Genomic DNA, 13,756 nt, shown 5'->3' on the forward strand with positions numbered 1-13,756 from the left:
CCATAAATGACACTACCGAGTAGCATTCTGGCAACATTGTGTTACGGTAATAGGCAATAAATATATGTACGTTTAGTCAAATATTTGACAATTACAAACTTTTAATCATGAAATAATTAATTAAATTAATTTATGAATAATTATAATTTTTTGCTCTTTTCTCAAATATCGATCACTCCACGTTCCTACTAGAATTGTCAAACTAGTTCAAATGTCAACGTTGTCAACAAATACCTAACCTACAAAATTTTCTGTATTCCATATCTTTTTTTTCCAAATTTTCACTAAATTTCATTAAATCGTGAATAAAAAAATGGAAAATCCCAGTGGAGAACCGGTCCTGCTCGACAAAGAAGATCTCCTAAAACGACAACGGCAAGAAAAAAAAGAACTACAAAACAAAATCCAGGGTATGAAAAAAAGTATCCCCAAAGGAGACAAACAGAAGAAAAAGGAGATTACCGAAGAAATTTCGCGGCTAGAAAAGGAACTTGACAATAGACACAATGAAGAGCTAAACGGCTTTAAAGAAATCGAAGCTGATAACTGTATAGAACCTACCGCAGAAGAGCCAGAAGATGATGAAGTGCAGATAGATAAAACAGCTCCGAAAATGTCCAGGGCCCAAAAGCGGCGCAATAAAAAAGAAAGCGAGGCGAAGGAGAGGGAGAAACGCATTCAGGAGCAAGCTGAAAAAAACAGAGAGGGCCCCCGGTTTGTTGAAATGACATCAATCAAAAATTCTTTAAAAGAAATTGATCTTCAAATTCATAACATCCCTGCCGATGGTAACTGTTTGTATTTGGCAGTTAAACATCAACTAACAGTCAGTGGTAGGCCTAGCTATAGTGTCACTGAACTAAGGAAAAAAACCGCTAATTACATGAGGGAACATAAGGATGATTTTCTACCATTTATGTACAATGAAGATGATGATTCTGAGATGAGTGAAGAAGGGTTTGAGAGCTACTGTAAGGAAGTGGAAAAAACGAAACTATGGGGGGGTCAACTGGAACTAAAAGCCTTGTCAAACATTATAGGATGCCCTATAAAAGTGATACAAGCAAATGGCCCTCCAACAGTTCAAGGGGAAACCTTTAAAGGACCAGAACTTATTTTAACATATCATAGGCATTTGTACAGGTTGGGTGAACATTACAATTCTACACTGCCACTAGTAGATGAAGAAAATGATGTATGATTGTGGCATTCTTGTTGTCATCATGTAAAATTTATTTGAATTGAGCAGTGTGAGATTGATGTGTTTTTGGATGAAAATGGAGATAAAGCCTGAATATCAGTGTAATTATTTCATTTCATCTCTTATCGTTTGTTGACCCATTTTAAATTTTGATGTTATCTTAGTTAAGAAATAAGAAAAAAGGTGGATTCAGATTTTTGGTGTTTTATTTAACTTGAAGGTGTGAAACTTCATTAGTAAATAAAGGATGAGACAAATCTTGATCTTACTCAAGCCTAAGATTCAGTGACCTTAAGCAAAGTGAGTGCCCCCTATGGATGACTTTTCGAAAAACATAACTGTCACCGCTTGGAAAATGTAAAGGTGCGATCAGCAGGGTTGCCAGGCGTGGCGCTTTTAAATTTCATATGGCGTGTAAAATTTTGGTACATGCGCCGGGCGCCTAAAGTGGCGCTTTTGTATTTTGTATCGTGCACCTTGATTGTAAACTAGTCAAAAGAAGCATTGGTTTTGGTTGGTTCTTAATACTATTAATTTCATAAACAAATCCAACTACCAAAAGGGATCGTCTGCCATTCGCCTTTGCATGAGCGTGAGCGTAAACTGGACTTTAGCACTACAGATGCTTATGACAACTTTGCTCGTCAAACCGTGACAGTTGTCATGTTGACAGTTGACATAGCGGCAACATTATTGTTTGTGGTTTGTGTTTTGAATTGAAATTGATCGATATTGATTGATTTTGCTTCATATATAGGATGTTTTTTTTTGTTAAATATTTTAGAATATTTAATTTAGAAATATGTAATATTTTTGTTGTCATTATTTTTATGAAAAAAGTTATTTTGTAGAATTCCCATTTATTTTATTCCTATATTTTTTTAAATTAAAGTATATTAGTATTTAAACACATTTGTTTCTGATTACAAAAAAAAAAACAAATTAAAATTAGGTAATTACTTTTATATTTAATAAAATAATAAATATGTATATCTATAGCGGGTGCTGCATCTCATTACGCACCATAGGAATTACAATGCAAAAATAAAGAAATAGAAAGTCCTGCTTCCCTAATTGCTTTAGCTAAAAAGTTTATAGGACCTTTTTTGTAGCAAATTAATTTTGTTATAAGAAAGTATTTTTATAAAACAAGATATTTGAATCGTGGAGGCAAAATTGTCGAAAATGTTCTTTCCCTTTTCTCTTTCCATCACCTGTTTGCTAATTAAGAAACAAACATTACCTTTTTTGAAACTTACTACAGTATCAAATTTCTAAAATGATTTATTCTATACAGGAAAAAGTAGAGATGATAAAACTTTGTTATTCTGGAACTAGTACACGGAAAATAAGTGCTTTATTTATAAAATAGTTATGAAATAGTGTAATTATTAGTTTAAACTTTGTACAGTAGTTTATTGCAAATAAATATTGTTGTTATTACATAATATGACAGATTTTTGAAGTTTCAAAAAAGGTAATGTTTGTTTCTTAATTAGCAAACAGGTGATGGGAAGGGAAAGAATATTTTCGACGATTTTGCCTCCACGATTCAAATATCTTGTTTTATAAAAATTCCTTCTTATAGCAAAATTAATTTGCTACAAAAAAGGTCCTATAGGCTTTTTAGCTAAAACAATTAGGGAAGCAGGAATTTCTATTTCTTTATTTTTGCATTGTAATTCCTATGGTGCGTAATGAGATGCATCACCCGGTATAGGAAACTGTGAATAAAAGGAAATCCACATTTGTCCAATATTTGAAACTCCCGCTAATTTTTTAATAGTTTTTGCGTCCTGTCAAAAGGTGGCGCTTTGGTGGCGCATTTTAGTGTCAAAACTGGCGCGTGACAGTTAGTAATACCTGGCAACACTGGCGATCCAAGCAAGACCTTTCGATAGGTCGTGCAAAATCACGGATCCCTAGACGTATGTCCTGATTAATGCGTATAAATCTGTCAACGTCATACCTAACTGTCACCAACGTAAACAAAACAAAAAACAGGGTTCGACGAACTTTATTTTATCATAATGCAGTACCTTTTCCCAATAAAGAAAAGCCGCCCTAAATAATCAAGAAAATGTCTCAAAATGAAAGGACCCAAGAACCTGATACTGTTACAACTATTTCTAGCAATATTGTTAATTGTGGTGCTTTATTTTGCCTTTGTAACATTAAGCCTTAAAGTTCCCTCCACTGTAGCTACTAGTATAGTACAAGAAGCACAAAACCTTAGCTTTATACATTCTTCACCAGTTACAACGCCGCGAAATATTATAAATAACGACTTCAATATTTGGCTAATATTTACAAAGGTAAACAATAAATCTTCTTTGACTTACAAGTTTGGGAATTTGGTGCATAATTTACTGAATGTAACCTCTGTGCCATTGCGCTTTCATATCTTGGTTGATGAAAAGTCAAAGGGAATAGCACAGAATAAACTATCAGAGGTTGTGTATAGATCAAACAAGAGCTTGGTATACACATTTTATGATGTTCAAAATGCTGCTGCAAAAATACAGGATATTGTTCGTGTTATGACCCCATTTTTCAGTTCGAAGCCTGGTAATGATTACTTTAAATAGTTGCATTTATTTGGTTATAAGTATATTGCTTTTTAGGTACATACTACAGTGATGCCTTGTTTTATATATCTTTAGGATTGTATAGGGTAGCTCCTTTGTCCCAAAAAAGAGCTATTTTACTTGACTGTGATTTATTCTTTAAGAAAGATGTCGCCTTATTATTTGAACAATTCAATAGGTAGGTAAAATCATGACTAATAAAAACTCTTCATAAAAATGAATCATTTTTAGCTTTAAGCCTACAGCCTTATTTGGCCTAGCCCCAGAACTCTCACCAGTATACCGACACATACTGCACATGTACAAACTAAAACACAAAACGACCTTTGGGGACTTTTATCATCAGAGGCCCATCTCCCCGTATAAAACACACCCGCAAGGCTTTCAGGGGTACAACAGTGGAGTGGTGATGATCAACTTTGTGAAGTTAAGGACCTCAAAAGAATTTCCAAAAGTCATTTCAAAACTGAACATAATCAATATGACTGAGAAGTATAGGTTTAGGGGCCACCTAGGGGATCAAGATTTTTATACTATGTTAGGTTACGAGTTTCCTCATTTAATTCAAACAATACATTGTGGGTTTAACAGGCAATTGTGTACTTGGTGGAAAGATCACGGTTACAGGGAGATTTTCGATTATTATTTTCAATGCGAGCATCCTGTTATGGTGCTACATGGCAACTGTAACACTAAACTTCCAAGAGTTTGACCACTTTTATATTTTAAGAGGGAGGTTTAAAATCTAGCTTTTAGATCTGATCATAGTTGTTTTATGAATAATTTGTACTTGCCATTAAAGCTTTGCCATTTTATAAACTTGCTGTAGATGTTAATTAATTTTTAAGTAGTGCAATAATAGTTTCAAATAATTAATAAAGAATTTTTATATATTTACTTTTTTTATAGGCAATAAGATATATGTTAGCTATGCTTTATTATAAATTTGTTTTATTAGGGGATACCCACTTAAACAATTAAAAATAAACTTTTTTTTTATAAAACTATATAGAGTAATTATTAATCCTAATATGGGCAAAAACATTTTAATAATGTTATGAAGATACATTTAACTTATAATAATAATAATAATTTATTAGCAGAAAATAAATAATACACAGTTTTTATATAATATATCATATTTCTCTACCCATTACTTGAAGTCAACAGGAGCATAAAAATACCCAGTAAGAAAAACAAAATTCACCCAAATATACATTAAATTAGGTCCACAACCAATATAATTTTCCAATCTGCTAACTATTTTGTGCACAAATATATTTAATATATTGTGTGTGCACCTATATCAAGATTGAAAATTTACAATAAGAGGTTGTAATACTTAATCCACAAATATACTGTACACATTGTCACAAATAGACAGTCACACTTCAATAATGGTGACAAAAAAAATTATACCAGAATGATCTTCACATATAATTTCCTCACATATCTTAAATCAGGTAAGAGATTCTATAATTACTGTTTAAGATCCCCTCAGTAATTTTAGACTTGTCTTTAGAGTAACTCTGAACCTTAAAGTTGTCAGGCAGGTCATTGAATACTTTAGGGCCAACACAATAAATATGATTCTGGCATTATCGCGCATGAAAAACTTGCAAAAAGCAGAATTTTGTCCTTTTTACATCATAATGGCATTTTGTCTGCAAATCAGTTTGGATTTCAAGCCGGTAAAGGGACTCATGATGCTGTTTTTAGCTTTTTGGAGAGCGTCTATGTGTCCTTGAATTCTGGACTTGACTGTGTGGATCATGGAATACTGTTATCTAAGCTCGATAAATATGGTTTTAGGGGCGTAGCATTGCGATGGCTTGAGTCCTATCTATCAAATCGTACTCAGAAGGTTTCAGTGTCTGGGCGTTTGTCTGCTTCTAGATCCCTAAAATGCGGCGTTCCCCAGGGTTCAGTGTTGGGACCACTGTTATTTTTCTGTATGTGGATGACTTGAGTTCATTGAAACTGCAGGGCAAGGTGGTTTAATTTGCTGATGATACCACCATACTATGGAGCCATAAAAATTCTGTTTATATTAAGACTTGTATCCTTGAGGACCTTCAGATTTTATCAGGATGGTGTGCTTCCAACAGGCTCGTGTTTAATGTAAGAAAGACGTCTATTATGGGGTTTAAGTGCGATGTTCAGGGTCTCATGTTTGACGAAAATTCCCTCTTGCAGAATAAACAGTGCTGCAAGTTCCTAGGAATTACCATTGATGGTCGCCTTCGGTTTGAAGATCATATTTTACATTTAGCTGGGAAATTATCTTCTTGATGTTTTGCAGTAAAAATGGCAAAACAAGAGCTGAGAGGGGTGGTTGCACATTCAGTGTACTTTTCACTTATTGAATCTCATATTCGGTATGGCTTGCCTTTTTGGGTTTTAACCAATAAGGGGCTACTTAACATTGTCTTTGTTATTCAAAAAAAAGCAGTTAGATACCTGTGTTCTGCTAAGTTAAGAGATTCTTGCAAACCCCTCTTCATTTCTGAAAAAATCCTAACTCTTTTTTCACTCTCTATCTTAGAAACAGCTGCTCTTATTCACAAAATTCCCAAACTACCCTCTGACACTGGCCATTTGACTCGTCGTGTAAATGATGTTCCCCCTACCTATTCCTACGTCTTGCCAAAAACTCATTAGTTTACATAATAATTTTCTTCTCTAGTTTTGTCAACAAGTTTATCTTTATTTAGTAATTGATTGTTTTATTTAGTTATCTTTAATTCAAGTATGTTCAACAAATTTTGTCTTCTGTTGTTAATTTTGTTCATTGTTTTGTCAATTTTTGAAATTGTATTTTTGTTTTGTTTTTTTAGCTTGTAGGATGCTTGTACACAAGATTATTCTTACTTAATATAGCACATTTTCTTTCTTTCTTTCATGTTTGGGGTTCTGCAAAGCAACATTTCCATGTCCCACATATCTAGTATTTAATCCATGCGCTAAATCTTCTTTAACTGATTTAATCCTACAATTGTTCCAGATTGAGGACATTACTTTCTTTGAGTCTCAAGTCTGATGTGTCACTAAGCCTGTTGATGCCTCCTATTTTTAAAAAGAATAATTTTTTAAACTCATTTCTATGCTACATTCTACAACGTTGAAAGTATTGATGAACCAGCATTACCCCAAACATCAATAGCATAATTTAAAACTGATTCGACAAGAGCATAATAAATTATCTTTAGTGTTTTTTAAAGGGTAAGATTTTGCTAAGTTCATAAAATTTATAAATTTGTTTTCTAATTTATTTAGTAACATAGTTGATATAACCCCTACGGTTCTTCTAGGTATTTTAGTGATGATGCTCTGGCAATGAATTTGGAGCAGTTACAAGTAATGTCACAATTGCATTGGGTTTTTTTAGTATTTTAAGCTCCTGATAATCAGGCAGAGCACAAGAGGAAAGAGATAAAGCCATACATTTTGTTTTATCAATGTTTAAAGAGAGACTATGAGATCTAACCATTTTTTAATCTTATGAGTTGCGGTCTCTGTCTGTTTTTTTACACTATTCCTATCGTCTCTATTTATAATAATAGCAGTGTCATCAGCGAAACAAAATATATCATTCTCTCCTAGAAGCTTCATAATGCCATTTATATAAACATCAAACAGAAAAGGAAAAACGACTGTTCCCTGTGGCACACCAAGATTTGTATAGGTACTCTATTTCCTGTTACTTAAGTAAAATTTAATTAATTCATTAGTAATACCTCTAATTCCAATACAGTCTAGCCGATTTAGAAGAATTTTGTGTGCAACAGTATTGAAAGCCTTTCGTAAATCCAAATATATAGCTATTACTTTTTTTCCTTCATCTAAGCATTTCATAATTCTTTCGGAGGTCTTCACAAGAGCATTTTTAGTACCTAGGTTTTCTCTAAAAGCAACTTAGTTCTTTTGAAGTAAATTATTCTTTTCTAAAAAAATGTCTAACTTATTTTTCAATAATTTTGCTGAAAGAACTTGTAAGAACTATTGGTCGGTAGTTAGAGATTATTTAGACTATGCTGTTTATATAGTGGTAGGTATTGTACCCTTTAAAATATCAGGAAAGATTCCGGAACTAATAAATATAAGATTAATTATGTGTTTCATAGGGCCAACTAAGACATCATTATATTTTTTTATTATATCAGAGGAAACACTATCCTCAACACACTTCACTCCACTTTTTAAGTCTAAAACCACCTTTATAATGTGTCTGTTTGAAACTGGAGTCAAGAAAAATGAACAATTTTCCCTCTTCTCCATGCTACCCTCCCCCTGACCATTCAGAACAATTTCCTCAGCTATCCTTTTTCCTATTTTACAAAAATACTTGTTAAACTCATTAGTCATTTCCTTTTTGTCTGTCATTCCACATTTTCTTCACTCTTCTTCATTTTTTATTAATTTACTTAAACCTTTCGATAGTTATCATATTTGTTTACAAGTAACATACTGTTTTGATTGCATGTACATTTTTTCAAGCGATCTCTAGTTCTAATTGATACCAGAAGACCACCAGTGATCCAAGGTTTCAGTCTCTTATTTTGATTTTTTATTCTTTTGACACTAGTTGATTCAGATCAGATATGATGACATTGAGCTTGTTTAGAAAAATATTAGTAGCAATTTGAACGTCATTTTCTCTCAATACATCACCCCAGTCCACCATTACCATCCTTTCTGAAAAAAATTCAAGATAATTGTTCACTTACGAGAAACTCTCTTATATATTTATTAGTCGTAAAATATTTAATCATGTTCCTTTTTCGATTAGGACTGTTACAGACCTTAAAAAGTTTAGGAGGGCACTAAAGAAATTAATCTTAACAAAAGCTTACTACAGCATTGAAGAGTATTTTAACGACTCATTTTAATATTTAAAATTAATTATGTATCTGTTGATCAGATTTTTTTTAATTCTTGTTTTATGTTAGTTCTTGCCTTTTCTTTTCTTTTTAGTTTTTCTTTTATGATATAAAATATTCTCCCTATGTACAATCAAAATGGATTCTGTATCCTGTTTTAAGTTTAACCAAATAACTACTAGTATTGTAAATTCTATGATTAGGAAGCTTTTAGCACAAATTTGTAAACTTAGTAAATAAAGTCTATTTTGACTTGACTGTAATGATCTCTTTTTCTAATTTGATTATCCTTGGTCCTAAATTTCCTGAGTGGAATGTTGACTAGGGGTAATGATCGGAAAGGTCATTCTTAAGGATAACAGATTTTATGTTCCCAAACAGGATATTTTGACAGTTTACAAAACAATGGTCAAGACAAGATCTCCTGACTGAGGTCAATATTCATATCACCAACAAACACATGAATAGAGCTGGAGTCCAAGTTAAAAGTATGGAAAAAATCTCTCTAGGCTCTCCAACTAATTTCTTGTTGACAAGGCAAAACATCTTTTTCAAACATCAAGACACTTTTTTTTGAGTGTATTGTTAATGATTTTTAGGTCACTCTGAGAGGTTATTTTGCAATCAATAAAGGACTCTTGTTGTAAACAATACATCTATCATACCGATTTAATAAACTTTCATTAAAAAACACCGAGCTGCCAGGTATATGTGAAAACCATTCAGAGAATACACATTATACGACTCTGACATAACAATAATGTCAAATAACTTAGAGACTGATTCGAGAAACACAATTAAAATTTATGACAATGTATCCTGTTGAGTTTTGGATCCAAGGGTCTCTGATCATGAGGCTGTCAGTTACACTATAAATATTTAAGTATATCAGTTTGTTAAAATATATATATGTTAAATCACAATCACTGAATTTACTTTTTTAAAAAAAACTTTAATTACATTATAAAATAATAAAAGAATACAATTATAACTTTTGGATTTTAAAACAATTAAGAGTTAAACAAAAGATATGATTATTACTACAATACAACAACAATAATAATAATAATAATGGAGACATGGTCAAGCTTAAATAGTTTCTGTGGTGCTGATGCTGCATTTTAGGTCACGTAGAGTCCTGGTGGCGTTGTGGATAAATAAATGGAATTATCGTCAACAAGCTTCTTGGGTTTCGTGGGAAACTACGCCTTATTTACTGTTTACTAGTTCTTCTATGATTGAAGTAATTAAAGATGTTTATGATATAGAACAATAGTCCTTTGTTCTAGAAGTAATCTAATATCTGTGCGACTTGTTGATGTTTTGAAGATCTATTGCATTGTAGAGATAACTTAGGTTGTCCTATTCGACCACTGATATAACATATATTATTAAACATCTTTCGAAAAATAATTGACCTGAAATAGCTTTGTGTGAAAAATGGACGGAAGTATCATATAAGGGTCATTATCATTTAAAGTCGTCAAACCAATAGTGAAAATCGTTCATTACAAAATATTTAATATTATGCAAAAAAACAAACAAATCATTTTCTAATCATGTTTTATAACACAATTTGGCAAAAGCAGTGCAAATTTTTTTTTATTTTACCCATTTTTGAGTGATTCTGCTTACTGAACTTTGTCAGGTTCGTCACTACTTCTTAAAAGTCAGAAAATTAGCCTTAGACCCAGGTTAAGAATTCTTTTTAAAACATTAATTATTGCAAGAAGCCGATGGGTAATTTATTTTTTTTTAGTTTCTATTTTTCTATAAAAAGCAATACCATATTTTATGTGTTTTTCTAAATAGTGACGAACCTGACACTGATGTAACAAACCTGACAATGATGCTAAAAATTGACAGAAAACAAACACATTTAAATAATAATTGTTTTTTTTTTATTAAATGGCTCCAATTACAAAAACGTTTAACCAAAAATGTAAATTCTAAATTTAACCAAACATAACAAAATAAACTCTAAATTTTAAGTAACTCATAACAAATAATAAAATACTTAGGTTAAATTAGTTGATGCCTTCCCCATTTTCAAGCCAAAACGGCGTTTTAAACTGTAAAATTCGTTTAGTTGCATTAGTAGGTGCTTCAATAGAACCCACTATATCTTCAAATTTATACCAGATCTTGTCTTCCTTGATTGGCCAAATGTATTTATTGACTCCTACAGAATGCAGAACTTTAACTTCACAGGATTCATCGTTATTTGTATCAGTAACAACGCCCGGATATATCACATTGTTATATTTAACAAGCAGCCATTGATCAATTTTTACATTTTCAAAGGTCACAGGTAAAAATTGTTGTTGTTGAAGCTGTTGTTGAGGAGTGGTATCTTCTGGGTTATCGTCTGAATCTACAGTTTCACAGTCTTGATAATACATCCGTTGCAATGAATGACAATCACATGTTGTAGGCAATTTCTTGCAAAAACACGATAATTCGCGTCCATATAAATCGGACTCAGAATCTTTCAAAATAATTTGACCTACTTTCATAATGCCTTTAGTCATTTTGTAACGATTATTTATTTCTTTTTTGGAATCAAAGTTAATGACATCTTCTAAATCGATCCAATAAAGTTTCACATTTACTTTTCCTTGAAGAATCCTAAATAACGCTTCTGCATCTGGAATGTCATTCCCTTTACAGACAAGTCCATCAGCTACTCTTTTGACTGCAGCCCCAACACCATCCGGAGCACCCTTACCATGCGAAGCCTCTGAAAAGTTCCATGAAGCATTTGAAAATCCATAATCTCTAAAATATGTATTCAAATAAAAAAAATTGTCCTTGTTGCGGTATTGTGATGTTGGGCCATCACTAAAGAAGTTAACAGTTTGCACACCATTTTGTTTTAGTTCTTCTAAAACAGGACGTAAGTGGGCCCAAATAGCAGGAGGGTCATGCCGAGTACAGGAAGAAATGGTACATATACTTTCAGGAGGTTTATTGTCATAGTAAACTACAACGGTATGGAGACTGGCCTGGTTGTGTGAGGAACCGAAATGCATTGCCTGTATTTCTGAACTCATTTTGCATGAGTAATTTTCAGAAAAATCTATATGTACAGCAGCCTCTTCATAAGTTAGTTCAGAAATACATTTTTGCCTTTGACTGGCTTGATGATTTTTTTTAAAGACATGCCAACAGAACATTGTTTTTAGTTCTGCATTAAAATTTGTGCATAGGTTCTTTAGCATTCCAGATTCACGGATAAGCTTTGTTTTATTAACAAAAAATGTTTTGCCTGATTTGCTCCTTTCCTCTTTTTCAAGTTTCCAAAAGTTCCAATTAACTAATTTATTTGGATCTTTAATATCCGCGAGGATTATAGCGGCCTGATCTTGGCATTTTGGGCAGATATTTTTCATGCAATCTTTTGATTTTACATCACACGTAACCAGCTTACATACGTTTTCGATGTTGCGTTCTGTGCATATTTTTTCTTTTACTAAAGTATCCAGTTTATGCTGTATATTGGAATGTTTTTTGCACAAGCAAGAATCTCTATCGGAAAGTTTTGGTTTCACAACCCAACAAGGTCTATGCCTGCAAAATGTCGCAAAACTAATTTTACTACAAGGAAACTCTTTGCAAAACTTTTCATAAAAATTTTTAAGGGTTTCCTTTAGCAATCTTTTCTGATATTTGATCTTGCCTCGTGTTACTGTTTGTTTTTTTCCCGGTGTTAACGTAGTTATGTCATCTCTATTAAAAAAGTCTCGTATTTTTTTTTGAAGTGGATGTAAAGTAAGTCGACATCTTCCTTTTCTTTTTGACATTGTAGTTGAAGAATGACATTGGAGTACCTTTTTAGTTCTTGTTAAAAATTTATATTTTTTGACAATGGTTCTACTAGTGGCTCTAGAAATAATTTGCTTTTCTTTTTCGTTGTTTGTTTTTGAGTAATTGTCTTTTATTTGTGCAACTAGTGCATTATGAAAAACTAGAGTTTTTTTTACAGTTTCAGGAACATTATATCCTTTGGTATCTTGGATGGCTTTACTGTAAGGACTAGCTGTTTCACTTTTCCGACTCCCTGCCACAACATTCTTTTTCTGGTATCGCTGGCAACGTTTCTTATACCTCCGTAAAGACTGCTTTGTTTTTTCCAAGTCCTTTTCCAAACGCTTGATTTTCCTGTATGCAGCAGTTCTGTCCTTGCGAAGTCTCTTTCTTCCGGAAGACCTGTTAGCCTCTAAGTAAGATTGATTTCTTGGAGGTTCATTTACTATTCCAACATCTTCCATAGGAATATGATCGGGCAGGGGTATCGGACTTCCCGGTGGAGTATTTTGCTGAAGAAATTGGTCCTGTTCACGTTCATGTTTTTTTATCTGCCGACTTTTCTGTTGGTACAATCTCCATTTTTTTTTTTGGTAACGCTGCTCCCTATCGGAAAGTTCTTCTATAGACTTTTTGGACTTCTTTGCCCTCTTTCGGCTTTTTTCCAAATATTCTTGTCTTTTTTCGGGGTTTTCTTTCAGTTTTTCTCTATAACGCCTTGCACGTTCGGCCGGTGTTAACGGCATTGCTGAAAATAATGTCTACTTTACTACTTTTAACGTCAGGTTCGTCACGAACTTGTCAGCTGCGTTACGAACCTGACATTTTATTAAAAATAAGACTATTTGACTATGACCGGCGACCGGTATTTTATTGTAAACATAACCTAACTTTTAGTTTGCTTTGGTTAACAAAATACAATAATTAGTTTTAAGAAAATATAAAGAAATTTAAAGTTATTTGCGTGACGTAACTGACAAGCAATAAACATACTCACCTTAAAGTCACAAGAAAACACTTTTTTAAACACAGTATTTAACTAAAAAAACACTTTCTTTACACTGCGTAGCGACACTATGGTTTTATTTAGCAAGCAGGTGGTTAACTGGAAATAGTAAATTGGTCCATATAAGAATTTTACGCTTTCTTAATAGTAGTGACGAACCTGGCATATTTTTTAGAGACAATACTTTGAGAGAATTTAATAAATACGAAAAGCAAAGACGTGTTTCCTATAGGCGAAAAGTTAAAAATTAAATCAATATTTTTTAGTTATCTAA

General features: G+C 32.6%; 2 protein-coding genes across 2 annotated transcripts; both read left to right on the forward strand.

The window, feature by feature from the left end:
• The first annotated feature begins 213 nt into the window (after nucleotides 1-213).
• Nucleotides 214-1,395, forward strand: LOC126743769 (deubiquitinase OTUD6B). The gene has a single exon (XM_050450987.1). The coding sequence runs from the start codon at nucleotides 314-316 to the stop codon at nucleotides 1,199-1,201; it is 888 nt and encodes a 295-aa protein (XP_050306944.1). The 5' UTR covers nucleotides 214-313; the 3' UTR covers nucleotides 1,202-1,395.
• Nucleotides 1,396-3,158: 1,763 nt separating this feature from the next.
• Nucleotides 3,159-4,796, forward strand: LOC126743709 (xyloside xylosyltransferase 1-like). The gene is made up of 3 exons (XM_050450923.1): nucleotides 3,159-3,769; nucleotides 3,826-3,967; nucleotides 4,021-4,796. Exons 1-3 carry the CDS (start codon nucleotides 3,292-3,294, stop codon nucleotides 4,499-4,501), a joined length of 1,101 nt encoding a protein of 366 aa, XP_050306880.1. The 5' UTR covers nucleotides 3,159-3,291; the 3' UTR covers nucleotides 4,502-4,796.
• The last annotated feature ends 8,960 nt before the right edge of the window (nucleotides 4,797-13,756 follow it).

Source organism: Anthonomus grandis, chromosome 13, assembly GCF_022605725.1.
Source record: "Anthonomus grandis grandis chromosome 13, icAntGran1.3, whole genome shotgun sequence".
Classification (NCBI taxonomy): Eukaryota; Metazoa; Arthropoda; class Insecta; order Coleoptera; family Curculionidae; genus Anthonomus; species Anthonomus grandis.